Below are 14,333 nucleotides of genomic sequence, written 5' to 3' on the forward strand. Positions count from 1 at the left end.
CGCCTCACGCCTGCGCGGGGTCGCTCCTCAAAAGCGTCCGGAGGGAAACTTGAGCCCGAACGCTGTCCGCTTCCCAGTAGAGCGCTGTCGCTTCGGGGGAAAGGAGAGTAAAGCCGTCGGTAAGTCCGCGTACCGCCGATTCGCCGTGTGACGAATCGGCGGGGCCGGTAAGGCCTGCTGCGGCCTGGCTCTTCCCCTTCCCGCGCGGTCCGGGCCCTGCGGCGGTGAGGTGCGGCGTTCGCGGGGCCGGAGGGAGGGAGAGCGGGGTGGGCCGTTAGCGGGAGAGGCGCCGCGGTGGACGGCGGCCCCGTGCAGGGCGGGAGGGGCGAGAAAGGTCGCAGGGATGAAGGAAAAAAACTGTCCGTTTTCGGGTGTTTTCTCGCTGCCCGGGGCGTCTCGTCCTCGGTTGGGGTGGAGGGGAAAGGGGCAGAGCTCGTGTAGCCGCACCGGTGTGTTGGGCTGGGGCTTGGCTGAGCGGGTGTCTCCTTGGGTAGAGAAACTCAAGGTGCCCTTGAAAGCAAGAACCGAAGGAGGGAGTTAAAAAAACAAGAAAAATCAAGGTGAAATTATCTTATCTCAGCTCAGGATTTGATCTGACTGGGTCAGAAGTATCAGCCAGGCCTAATCTAACTTAAATAGGAGAGCACTTATGGAAAAACACGTATTTTCTCCCAGAACAGACACCCTTGTGTCTTAAGCTCGCTCTGATTTCAGACTTACTCTGTTAACTTGCCTTTGGCGTTCGGAGACTTCTACCATTGACCTTTTTCTCTTCAGACCAGGGTCTAGCCCACAAGTACACGGTCATCAATTATAACAATCTATGCACCAGGTACATCTCATTATCCAGCCACCTCCCGACCAGCCCCTCTCTCATCTCGCCACGTGCCTCTGAAGGCTGACCGTAGTGTGCAGAACGAGAAGAAAACCTTCCTGTAACCGCACGGCAAGCACCAGTTTGAAGGAAAGCAGCTGGACCCGCTCTGGGTGTGGGGGAGAGCTGTGCTCTCTGCCTTCCCGGCAGGAGGGGACGCAGCAGGGCCGTCACCGGTGCCTCGCTGGGCTGGTGCAGGACGGAGGGAGGGTTGCTTAGGCGTACAGCACTGGGAGTTCAGTGTTAAACTGCCTTTTGCCCTGAATTTATTGTCATTAGTTGAGCAGCCTGCTGGTTTCATAGGCATTTGTAGTTTGATTAGCTTCAGTAATAGAGCTCTTTAAATCAATGAGGGTTTTTTTTTTTAATCTGATGTCAATCAAGTTCCAGCCTAGGAATTCCCAACGATAAAAAAAACTTTCTCTACAAGTTGTGGGTGCTTTATCTTGACACATTTCCTTGTCTTGATATTTTTATTATTCTTTGTCCTTTTTACGCACGTGCAGAAACACTTGCATGGTGTTCTCTGCATACCAATGGAAGAAAAGGTTTAAAAAAAAACTGTAGCCCTCTACGTATAGAGTACTTGTACCTACACCTAATTCAGATTGTTAATTGGGATAAGTGTGGTAGATTTATGGTGTCTCTCCATAGCCCTTCTCCCCCAGTAAGATGTAGCTCCTCACAAAAAGTTTGAAAAAAACCAAAACATGGGGCTTGTTTAGTTTCCATGGGGAAGGATACTGTTGACACCTTCCACTAGACCAGGTTGCTCAAAGCCCCATCTGACCTTGAACACTTCCAGGGATGGGGCATCCACAACTTCTCTGGACAACCTGTTCCAGTGCCTCAACATGCTCACAGTAAAGAATTTCTTCCTAATATCTAATCAAAATCTACCCTCCTTCAGCTTAAAGCCATTATCCCTTGTCCTATCACTACATGTCCTTGTAAGAAATCTCTCCCCATCTTTCCTGTAGGCCCCCTTTAGGTACTGGAAGGTGCTATAAGGTCTCCCCAGAGCCTTCTCTTCCCCAGGCTGAACAACCCCAACTCTCTCAGCCTGTCCTCATAGGAGAGGTGCTCCAGCCGTTTCATCATCTTTGTGGCCCTCCCCTGGACTTGCTCCAACAGGTCCATGTCCTTCTAATGTTGGGGACCCCAGAGGTGAATGCAGTACAGCAGGTGGGGTCTCACCAGAGCAGAGTAGAGGGAGAGAATCACCTTCTTTGACCTGCTAGAAATGCTTCTTTTGATGCAGCCCAGGATACAGTTGGCTTTCTGGGCTGTGAGCGCATGTTGCTGGCCCATACTCGGTTTTTCATCCAATAATACCCCAAGTCCTTCTCTGCAGGGGGTCCTTCTCTTCTCAATCCGCTCATTGCCCAGCCTGTATTTGTGCTTGGGATTGCCCCAACCCATGTGCAGGACCTTGCTCTTGGCCTTGTTGAGCTTCATGAGGTTCACATGATCCCACCTCTCAAGCCTGTCAAGGGCCCTCTGGATGGCATCCTTTCCCTCCAGCGCGTTGACCACACCACACAGCTTGGTGTTGTCGGCAAACTTGCTGAGAGTGCACTTGATCCCACTGTCCATGTCATTGACAAAGATGTTAGACAGTGCCGGTTCCAATACTGACCCCTGAGGAATGCCACTCGTCACAGGTCTCTACTTGGACATTGAGCCGTTGACTGCAGCTCTTCTCCAGATACAGCTGTGGAAGTTGTATTCCCACAGATAAGAGGTTTTGGAAAAGTTCTGACATACATAGTTCTGGCTCCTGTTCCTCATGCCATAGAAACGGGTAGATGATTGACCCAGGTTAGCTAGGAATCCTTAACCTAATCACTGTTTTTATTTAATAAACTAGCTTTACCTTTTTAAAAAAAGCTGTCACTATGTAGTGATTTCATGTTTCCATGGCAATGGGAGTGGCAGCCACAGCAGAAGCAAATATTGGAAGCATTTTCCAGATTCTAAAACAGGGCTGGGAGCTGGGATGGATCTTTCACAGATAATAGGTCTGAATAGGCTGAAGCCTTTATTATCTTTGGAAAAAGGATGGAAAATCCATTATGCCTAATTATGAGAAATCAAAACCTCAAGTTATCCTTAACTGCTAATTTTGCTCAGAGAGGCTTATCTTAAAAGAATGTCTCTTTAGAACATCAAAACATACTTGGAAGAACTCCAGGGCCCTTAAAGAAGGGAGATTTCCCAGCTGCTGCTACTTTGCTGGTAAACCAGCACATGCAGAGCATGTGGCCCTTGTTGCAGAGGTTTATTCAGAGATATCTGCTTCCTTCAGTGTGAGATGTTTAAAAGTGCAATGCTGAATTTTCAAATCACATTTAGCCCAGAAGAGAGTAATCCAGGCTGCATAGGCTTAAACCTGAAGCATGCTGGAGTAGTTTGAGCTGCTATGTAAGAAGCTATGTGGTGTGTTAGCTGAGATGCCAAGCCCTGTAATGGGCTCTTTCATCACTTTTTTTTTTTTTTTCTGTTTCCTGCTTGTTTCACAGGCTGGAGGGAAAGGGGACAAACAACAGGAATACTTGATACGTTTAACAGACTTTAACAATAAACCACATATGCACATTTCTGGGAATGTTCAGGTAGCACATTTTCAGATGTTAAGGCAACTGCCTGTAATTTATAGCTACTGAAGAGGTCTAGTAGAGCTGCATAATTTCACTGCCTGCTGTGTGGAAAGTGTAAAATACCTGTAGAGGGACAAGTGCTTCAGACACTTAAAATCAGATAGTGCTATTGTGCTGATTTAAATCAGAGCTGTTTCCCAAGTGCAAGTGTAAAAGCTTTGTGGAACTGCAGTTCAGTAAATCTGTAATTTTAAGCTTGCCAAACTAGACACAGAAGAACAAAAGATCAGGTTTGTTATAAACAAGCATAATGAAGCAATATTGAGTGTAAGAATATGGTGCTGACAGTTGAAGCTTTTAGCTTTTTGTACTTGGGAGAGAACAAGTGTATCTCCTGTTCTCTGTGGTTTCTAACTCTATTTAATAATCTGCTTAAACTGACTTGATAGAATTGTCACTGATTTTTCTTCTAACAGGCTGAGAAATGAGAGTGGAGTTGCCATCCATTTTCACTAGTTGTCACGTCCACTTCTCCTAAAACAAGTTAGAGGTTTACATTAACCTGAGTAATGCCTTGTTTTTTCTGAGCAACCATATCCTGTAGGTTCTTCTTAAGAGTAACCTGTGTCGCCTATCTACCCATGAGGAATTCTTGGTTGTGGGGGTATGCATCTTAAATCCAAGAATTTTATGTGCTTTTTACCTCCAATCCCTGAATTGGCTTCCTGTGTAGTGATAAAGTGTAATGGTAAGAGGTAGATGTTATAATAGCTATGCTACTGCGAGGGGCTATAGGGAGAGTGCGTGCTTGTGGGAGCTACATAATGCTATTTTTAGTTGCTTAGTTTTCCTTCTGTTGTAGAAATAATTATTAATGTCTTTTTGTTCTTGTTCAGAAGGCTTGCTTACCCTTCCCCCTGCTGAGAGACTGGAATAGTTTAAGCTTTCTAAAGCATGAATGTCTTGCTCAAAATTTGGCAAAGCATAATACAAGATTAATTGTAAGTAGTCCTTGCTAAAGGGCTAAATGAACTTTTTTCACAACGTGATTACACTTCCACACGTTGATGTGAATTAAACTGAAAGATCTTGTTCTCATCAACGTGTAATACTAGCTTGCATTATCACTTATGTCTTAGATAATAGGTAAATTAAGGGAAAAGGAAGACTAGCTTGCAGTATTCTTCTAGGAAACCTGCAGGGATACTTTCAAGCCTTAACTTGTTTACTTTGTTGGATTAGGAATGTGAGTCTTCCTTGAGGATGCTTGCTTAAATTCTTGGATCTATGGCTGTTCATTCTTCCCTTTGTCTGTTTCACTTCTTTTAAGGCCATTCTCCTTCTTCTATGTTTTCTTGCATTTAATTCACTATATTCAATGACCAGACATTTGCTGTAGTTTAAGTGTTTGGTGAGAATGCAGCTACATAGAAACCAGATGTCTGCTTCTCTGATGCAAGCTGGCTTATGCTGCATCTACTCGGAGTGGCTACCATTTTATACTTGCCTTTTTTCCTCACTGTTTTTACAGATGACATCTAGAGTCACTGAAAGTATAAGGCTAGAAAATGTTATTGCTTACTTCTTCCCCCACTCCTACCCTAGTTTTACTTTCTGAGTTTGAAAGCATTTATAAAATACCTTTTTTTTTAAGTTGCTAACTGTTTGAAATGCTTAAAAAGTGTTTAAAGGACAGCAGTTAACAGGTGGATCTGGGAAGGTTTTATACCCAGAATTAATTGGGATATTCTTTTAACTAAATAAGTCTCAAATAGATAACTTTCCTTCAGGTGGATAGCTTGAAAGTTTGCTAGGGAAGTTGCATTTAAAGACACTTCAAGGACATGTAAAATTCCGTTCTGTTGTAAAATGTTGCAGTTAATATGTATGCTTTTTGTGTGAAACTGAACTTTTATCTTCAGAATAGGTGACTGAATAGGCAGTAGAATATGGCTGGACAAATATCGGAATCTGATCAGATCAAGCAGGTAAGATGCTGTCTTCATGAGTGGTGGCTTTGGAGATCTTCTGTTACTTTGTCACATAGAGTAAAAGGTGTAGGGCATGGAGAAGGACAAAAAATTTATCACCTGAGTTAAGACTGCAGTAGTTCTGCAGCAACCAACACTTAAACATTTTACCATTGACAGACACACTATAGCATCTAACTTGAGTACTAGCAGCATTTGGTGCTGAAATCTTCTGACTGATAGTAAAATTTTTTTTTTAGTGACTTGTCCTTTAAATGTTAGTGTCACCAGATGGCCCATGCAGCTGTGTGTAAGAAAAATTAATGCAGGGTTTTTTTAAATACTCATTGTCCAATTTTTATTTATAGTTCAAGGAGTTTCTTGGAACATACAATAAACTTACAGAAAACTGCTTCCTGGATTGCATAAAGGATTTCACTAGCCGAGAGGTTAAACCAGAAGAGGTAGGTAAATGCTTTTAATGACCCTTTGGTAGAACTGCTGTGTAGCACTCAAATTTCAGAAGCAACTTAGAAAGTTTTGATCTTTCAACTAGCTGAAAATCTATTTAGCAGTCTTTGGTGCAGTATAGGTGTCTGGCATGTAGCTTCCAAGTGAGAAAGCAAGTGAGTTTGTGGAAAGAAGGGAAATAGCCTGTCAGTAGTTTTGCTTCTCCAAATACGTCCAAAAGTGATGACAAATACTTCTTTGCATCCTCGCAGCCTGTTTACAAAAAGAAACCAACCAACCAAAGCCAAATGCTTTTGATGTATTAGATCAAAACTATGGGCTAGGATCTCTTGAGGTTTTGTCATTGTTGTCTTTTCATTACGTATACACAGAGGGAATCTTCCTGATCTCGCTTGAGTATTGGCTGCTTATTGCAATTCTGTGTATTTCATTCTCTGAGCTATCAGTGGAGGTTCTTGTGCCTCAACTTCTGATGGGTGGTACCTTTATGGACATGGAAGTTGCCCACCTACAGCCTGCATCTCGTTCTTTGAAAGCAGAGTCCTGCTGCAATACTTGTTTACCTACCCACATTCCCTGCATTGTACTGAGTCATAGAAACGTAGGCCTCCAAAGCTCTGGCTGTTAAAGCCACTTCTCTGCATTGCAGGGAGCTCCATCACATAGTCATCTGCAAAAAAAGATTAAGCTCTTGGTAAGATTAGTTGCATGGTTTTTGCCTCTCCTCTCCTGTCAAGAGGCTGTTTCAGAATCTCATAATTTTGTTGGTTAAAAGTCTAATAAACTTTGCTTGACTCTGCTGGCAGGGGAGAAAAACCCCTAAAGTTTTATACCAACCATTGTTTTCGAGCATTTTCTGCCTCCTTGGAGTTTAACTCCTCAGCGCAGGCAAAAATCATGTCTCCTTTCAGCTTTTGTTTTGCTGTGCTAAACAAAGCTCTCTTAGCTTCCCAAGGCAGATTCCTTGTTTCCCTGATATCTGCATCTGCTTTAGTGGAATTTTTTTTGGCTGCAGGAGGTCAGAATTATTCTGGATGAGGTCTTGTTACTACATTTACCAACTCATTTTGAATTGCTTGAACAACACAAGGAGTGTCAGTTAACAGAACTGACAGAAGTTAGTGGCACAACCTCTTTACCTTTCTGTGATGGTATTTGATTTCCAGTAACAGATTATACTTCTTTTCTTCTGCTACCCAAAGTGTTACTAGAATTTCTTTAAAAGTAACTGCTCGTATAGTCTTTCATTAAAGACCTGGGATCCAAAACCAAAGAATGCTAGTTGGAGGGGAATTAAGATTATTTAGATACAACAAATATTCTTAGATTCTGATCTACTTTTTTTTTTTTTTTTTTCCCCTTGTTTCTGTGATCTGCAAAGAAGCCATGTCCAGCAGTACAGGAGCCATCTGTTAACGATGGAGGCTAGGAAGAAACTTTCTTATGGGAAGTTTTGTCCATAATTATCCATTACGGGGTTTCTTGCAGAGCATCCGGCTCTCGCCCCTGCTGGAAACAGGACACTGGTCTAGATGGACCACTGGTCTGATCTGGTATGGAAATTCCTATGTTCTATTTAAAGTTGTAGTTTCTTATTAAATAATTAAGATTAATACCTCCAGGAATTTCCTTTGAGATTCTACATTTGAAAAAGCAACTTCTGACCTCTTTCCCTACAGCAAGTCTGCGCTGCAAGTCTAGACTTCCCCGAGCACCATGTCATAAACACCACACCCTCTGGGAGAAGTGGCTTGGGGTAGTTCCAGAGTTTGTTTTCTAGTCAGACTTAACTTCTGCTTAACAGGTTTTGCTGTAGCTGATGCCAGGTGAAGGAGAGAGAATGGTGGGTGGTGGGTGGTGTGCACAGCTGCATGGGTTTTTTTTGTCTTGTTCATTTTCAGCCCCTCTGCTTTTCTCGTCCCTTTATACTGTGCAGAATCAAAACAATTTCTGTTTTTCTAGTCATCACGCAAAGTGGTTGTCTTTCCTTTCTGTCTAAATTTGTTAACTTTTACAGCGATAGTAAAGTATAGAACCATGATACAGAATATCCAGTTGGTAGAACTGTTGCTCAGAAATAGATCTAACTCTTTCTCTACACTTAAAGAAAGAAAAAAAACCCTCTAAATTTAAAAAATAATACCATGGGTGGGATAGTCCCTGGTACTTCTTTCCCTGTCAGCTGACTGATCAAACTTCAGAGGGTGCTGTGGTTGCTTTTGTGAAGGTTAACCAAGCAAGTACAAGAAGACTGATAAAGCTAGTAGGAACAAGGTCAAAAAAGGTTTAAACTGAGCTGGCACACAGGAGACCATATTTGGCTGTCAAAAATAGTATGTGTTTGTAAACAGAATTAAAAAAAGATACTAATTTAATAGATTTAGTATTTATTGCAAAATAAAATGCTTTAAATACTTTAATTTCACAAGAGGAGCCCAAGGATGAAATGGTAGTATCTCTAGATCTGAGATGTTTTCCATGAAGACTTTCATATGAGAATGGAATGTTAAAAGACATTTCAGACATCCTTCAAAAACTAAACTTCACCTTTTCTGCTGCACAGAGAGGCTGTGCACAATTAGGCCCTCATCTTGAGGCTTAACACAGAATATGAGATGTAGTCACCTAATCATTTATCCCTGTATATGATTATATTTTGGGTCCTGTTTGGGGAAGTGTTTTAACTACTGTTTGAAGCCTTCTGTTTCCCTCTTCCTCTAGATGACTTGCTCAGACCACTGCCTACAGAAGTATTTAAAAATGACACAAAGGATCTCCATGAGATTTCAGGAGTACCATATTCAGCAGAACGAAGCTCTGGCAGCTAAAGCAGGACTGCTTGGCCAGCCTCGTTAGACAAGAGCACTCTGTTCAGACTTTACAAGCAGTGCCAGCGTTCATTGGGCAAGAACACATTCTGGATTTTCTACTGTTGGCATGTATGTCTGGCAACTCAGAAGAGACTTCTGGATGCTGTTCAGACAGTGGAAACCATGAAGCGTTAAAAACGAAGTTAGTCATAATGGATGGGCAATGGAGTCTGTTTCTGAGGTCCTTTTCACTCTACAATGGAGTAATATTGATACAAACTTTTCCAGGGCCCACAGACTGGTATGTTTAAATTTCAAGGTGGGTGGGAGGGTTATACTTCTTTTCTGCTAGGACTGGTTCAGATGAAAAAAGTGTAATATGGGAAATACACTTTTTTATTTAATTCACATAAAATAAATGGGAACCGTACCGTTGTATGTATGTTCTTTCCAAAGATCCATTTTTAGGACACTGCTTGAGAGCAGTGTTTTGTTTGCTGTTGTCTCATTCCAGCTCAGCTACTACAGAGTTCTGTCCATTCATTGCTGCTTTAAGTTGCTGATAGGTAACAGAATTAGTGACTTTGTTTCAGCAGCTGGGGATTTGTGAATATGTTATTTCCTCTTAATTCGGGAAGAACAACTGTTAAGCCACCCTCACAGAGCCCTGTGATCATTCTCACTCTCCCAGAGTGCTGGATGGTAGTGATGAGACCATCAAGCCAAGGGTGGTTATAAATGGCAGACAACTGCTGTAACTAATGAGTTCAGGTAGGCAGGGGTGCTCTGCCAGCTTATCCCTAGGTTATGTTTGCCTCTTGCTTCACCGGGTCATTTACAAGGAATAGAAGTGTGTGTCATTAGCAGCACCTGTGCCCAGGGCAACTTCTACGCACTCCTTGTTTCCCTCAGGGAACCCCAGGGGTCCTCCAAACCCAGCTTCCTTGCCTGATGCAAGCGTGATGCACTCCAAGCACTGAGCTTGCTAGCAGTTTTCTCCTTTAATTGTGTGCATGCCAATTGTGTGAATGCCAACAGAAAGTACAAGGTATGCACAAAACGACATCTTTTTTGCTGCTGGATGAGTACAGAGAGAAGTTTGTGGAAGCTAGCTGTTCTGATGTTGTGGTTTTGGTTTAGAAAAAAACACCAGTCCTTTGAAAGGATCTTGATAGCTGAAATCCTGCAGTCAGATTGTTAGTACATTAAAGGCACATTTTACTTTAGTTCTAACTAATAAAATACGGTAACAAAAGGAACTGAACGTCAGGATTACCATATTGATTTTGAGATTTCAAGCGATGAAGACTGAAACAAAGCTATTTCATGTCAGCTGCCAGGTTCTGTTGTTGGGTAGAAAGGCAACAATAAGGAACAGAAATGGCAGGAAGCCTGCCTACGTGCTTTTTTGTTTTTACCTTCTCTGTTGCTTTTTATTTCTAGCAGCAGTTTGAAAGAATTATTTCCTGCCTGCTTTTTTTTTTCTTTACTGCTCAAACTCTCAGCTCTCCAGGCTGTGGATTACTAGGCCCTGACCGCAGCACTGTACACCTGCCACTTGCACTGGACACTGCTCTGCATGCTCTTTAAAGCTGCCCCAGCTCTCCACAGAAATCTGTTCATATGCCTTTCAAAGGTGGAAGAAACAACTATGTTCCTACAGTCTCATTTACGTGTTTTATACTAGCCATATGACAGCTCTTTCCTATATAGCCCATGCCTTGTTACCTTGGAGATGGCCAAGAGCTAACTCTAAAATAGTATAGGCTAAAAAAGAGCCCAAAATAAGGCAGCAAGTCTCTAATGTCCTGTTTTTTCAAAAGAATAACTGTCTAGATTGTTTGCTACAATTAGGCAAATTAGAAATAATATATCCATAGTAAAGATACAAGGCTTTCTTTACAGCAGTTTTTTTTGTTTAAACATTTGAAAATAATGCGTGACTGAAATTATCCCATTTTCCATTGCATCTTAGTGTGCAAAGAGAACAGTTGCTCAGAAAAGTGACTGAAGAGTTTAAGTGATGGGACCGCAGGATGTTCATGTCTTCTGGGCAAAGCTCCTTGGGGCTCAAGTGAGGGGGGTTAAAAAAAAATAATCATGGTTTTCCCTCATGTTTCAGTGTTTGGGGATTTGGGCGTAGGAAGATGTTTAAATATTTGTTAAGACAGATTTACTGTACAAAACATTAAGCAAGTGTTAGAGGGACTTGGTTAATAAATTACTCACTTTCAGCTTCCCCAGTTTCCTTTTACTCCAGTTTTAAAGCTGCCTTAACCCCTTGTTATCCAGGGAAAACATGTATTCTTAAAATCTAATTAGATGTCACATCCCCTTGCCTCTCCCCATGCTCACTAAACAAATAGGTGGGATGAAAAGTGTCACTGGAAGTACGGGCATTGGGTTGATAGCTGCTACCCTGAAATTAAGCTGGCCAGACAAAAGCTCCTGACTTCTACAGGAGCAATGTGCTTATAGCAATGGTAGTTTGTTTATGGATGTACCTGTTAATTATGACTATTTAAAAGCTAACTAGAGTGGAAAACAACTTGCAATGCTACTGCATAAAGATGCAGATAAGAATGGAGTTACTGGCTTGCTCTTTTGGATAACCAGTTTTGTCCTAGCTCTATTTCACTCAAAAAATGTTGCCATCTTTCAATCCAGGTGACTGATTGAAGAAAGATGATACAAATATATTTTAGCTGGGAAGTGCATCTGTGTAACTAAAGCATCCAGGTGCTGCAGAAAGCAACAGTGAAAACTTTCTTAAAAGGTTAACTTGCTTTGCTGAGTTTTGACTTCCCTTTGCCTCCTTAATGACTTCGCACATCCTGATGGGTGGCTCAAATCATGTTATTTAGAAAATAGCACTGATAAGATTTTGTTAACAGGACTTGTGGGTTTAGAATGATTCAGAACACAAAGTGTTTCAGTGCCTCTCACACATATGTTATCAGCATGTATTGGCAAAGTGTTGCAGCTGGTCTTTCCTCCTTGGAGCAAGATCTCCCAGCACCTGATTCTCAAAAATATTTAACTGCAAATGCAAAAATCAGTATTTCTGCAGTGCCTGGATGCATGTCCACTGTGAGCGTCCACGAAGGCAGGCCAGGCTGCATGTTTTCTCTCCCAGCAGAGTATTCTAACTTCCATGACATAGCTTAAATCTGGAGTGTTCTCCATTCCTCCCCTTGAATAGCTTCAAGCTTGCATGGCATAATGAAATGCACAGCCAAAATCAGAATAAAAATGAGGCAGTTCAATCTCTGGATCCTAACTGAAAGGCAACAGTATTTAAGATAAGGTGTGTGGACAGTAGGTGAATCACCTTGATGAGGCATATTAGGTTAGGTGCAGGAATGGAACCAATCCTGACGGAAAGAGGAGCAAAGGGTGAAAAACAGGGTGCTGCTGAGGAAGGAGTACTGAGAAAGCTGTGGAAAAAGTGAGCCACAGGGTGGAGGTTGGAGGGGAGAGAAGGCACCAGCAGTGCAGCCTGCCAAAAACTGGCATGATGAGACTGGGCTAGTGAACAGATGCTCATTTGGAGGTGATGTTCATTGCAGCACAGCCAGGAACACAGCTCCTTCCTTCTGAAATGAGTGTCTGAACCAAAAAGGCTAGAAAAGCATGCAATTACTAGTCAGCCTACAGAAAACAGAACAATTTCAACAGGAAGGGTCAAATGAGAGTCTTGCTCCAGAGTGCCCTGTACATCAGTGGTACTGGCAGAGTGATCAGATCAATCATCTGGAAGATTATAATAGAGGTTCCTCGAATTCTCTCAAGGACAGGAGCAAAGTCCTAATTTCTGTAACCCCTTGCTGAGAGCTTCCACTACTGAGCTGTCTGTTGGAAGGCAGGGAGAGGATGTGACTGCAGTCTTCTGTGAAGAAAGTGTGGGTTAAACACCTTATGGCCAGAGATAGAGCGTAGCTGTGGCTTCAGTGCAAGGAGGCATTGCTCTGTGCTCTTAAATACCTAACTTTGAGAACTAGAGTTTATGCAACAGTTCTTTTTTTCAACATTTTCTATTAGCTAGGTTAGGAAGTCAGAACACAGCATTTGAGGAATCTAGTTCAAATCTTGGGAAGTCCATTAAGCTCAGCTCTAAAATTTCTTTAATGAGTCTGGCCCAAACTCTAAAACCTGTAAAAGCAATTTGAGCTTGTACCTGAACTTGCATCATGCTTGCACCTTGAGTTTCAAGAAGACGGCATTAAGAGAACTCTAAAATTTGAAGTTGCAATTCTGCTAAATATTAGAATTTTTTTAAATTATGTTTTACCTTAACTTCATGCTCCTTAGCATTTTGGCGTTAGGTTCATTCTGTATACACAACGGGGAGCATTCAACATTCAAGCTTTAGTAGTTCAGCACTGTAAAATGATGGTCAAGTCTGTTTTGCCAGGATTTCTCACATACAGAAGCAGATGTAACTGAAAGAGATATGAAGGACCCTAATGACTCTTAAAAAACCCCAAAACTACACTTATACGATGCTTGAACAGACCGCAGCTGGTTAAAATTTTTTGTTCTGTAACTCACTTTAATTTGAGGGAAAGTGAGAGTACTGCCGAGGGAGCTGGGCTTACTGTGTAAATACTTAAGGTAGCATACTTGACATATCACCATTTGTTTATGTAATGTGAAGGGGAGCTTATCTAAATTTCAAATAATCAAAGTAGAAATCCAGCTGGTGGCTATTTCTGTATTTTACAGATCCTGCCCTTCCTAGGAGATAGAACTGGGGACCCTCTTCCCCTCTTTTTCTGCCCGAGGATGCGTTGAGTTTCTGTGCGTGCTGCTGCCCCAGACACCTGCTGGGAACTCTCTTTCGGGTCATGGCTGAAGGAAGAGGGTTTCAAGCCTCCTTTGCAGCAAGGCACGCTCTCGCCACCTCATCAGTAGGAAAGCGATGTTGGCCGCCTCTCCTGCCGTGCTTTTGCTGCGGGTCCTGCTTACATCTCCAGGAGAAAGTCCCTCAGTGCCCCACGGAAGCCATGGATCCCTCAGGGACGGCGGCAGGACCTGAGGAGAAGAGCTGCAGGACTTCAGCCCTGCCACCTTCTCCCCCGGGGCCCTCCGGCTCTTCCAGCCCTTCCCGGGGATGGCGTCCATCGGCCACCCCGCGGAGCGCCCCTTCTCCTCAGCGGGGAGCGCGGCCGCCGAGGCGGGAAGGCGCAGCCGACCTCCGCGGCGGGGCCCAGCGCCATGGCGGCGACTTCTCCCGCCCGCCTCAGGGCAGCGCGTCCCGGGCCGCCGCCTCCGAGCTCCCGCCTCTCAGTCTGGGGGCGGCGGCGGGGCTGGCCCTCGAAACGCCGCCTGAGCAGGGCCCGCGGTGGCGGAGAGGCTGAGGGACGGGGCTGGGGCCGTACGGGCGGCCGGGCACCCCTCGGTAACCCGCCCCTCACGCGTGGGGACCCGCGGCGCCAACTTGAGCGGGGCTGCGGGAGGGTCCTGCGGTCAGTGTGTGTGTAGGAAAGGGGGGAAAAAAAGCCCACGGGTTTCTTACAGGTTTTTATTGGCTTCAGGGCACGTAGGGAGGACGTCTCGAAGAGGGGAGCGAAACGCTGCGGCTGGCGACAAAGGCGACGGGGCTGCG

At 43.6% G+C, this 14,333-nt stretch overlaps 1 protein-coding gene across 14 annotated transcripts; it reads left to right on the forward strand.

The window, feature by feature from the left end:
- The first annotated feature begins 42 nt into the window (after window positions 1–42).
- On the forward strand, window positions 43–14,333 carry TIMM9 (translocase of inner mitochondrial membrane 9). 14 transcript variants are annotated; one of them, XR_007509604.1, is made up of 6 exons: window positions 358–4,475; window positions 5,397–5,462; window positions 5,813–5,908; window positions 8,637–9,026; window positions 13,451–13,635; window positions 14,263–14,333. XR_007509604.1 is itself a non-coding variant. In XM_049828722.1 (5 exons), the coding sequence occupies exons 3-5, from the start codon at window positions 5,424–5,426 to the stop codon at window positions 8,769–8,771; spliced, it is 270 nt and encodes an 89-aa protein (XP_049684679.1). In that variant the 5' UTR covers window positions 49–119; window positions 778–4,475; window positions 5,397–5,423; the 3' UTR covers window positions 8,772–10,298. The 14 variants fall into 14 exon arrangements, 13 of the variants coding, with proteins under 13 accessions (XP_049684685.1, XP_049684679.1, XP_049684678.1 ...); XM_049828722.1 differs by lacking the exons at window positions 13,451–13,635; window positions 14,263–14,333 and adding an exon at window positions 49–119 and having other exon boundaries at window positions 778–4,475; window positions 8,637–10,298; XM_049828721.1 differs by lacking the exons at window positions 13,451–13,635; window positions 14,263–14,333 and adding an exon at window positions 138–229 and having other exon boundaries at window positions 778–4,475; window positions 8,637–10,298.

This window comes from Accipiter gentilis, chromosome 25 (genome assembly GCF_929443795.1).
Source record: "Accipiter gentilis chromosome 25, bAccGen1.1, whole genome shotgun sequence".
Lineage (NCBI taxonomy): Eukaryota > Metazoa > Chordata > Aves > Accipitriformes > Accipitridae > Astur > Astur gentilis.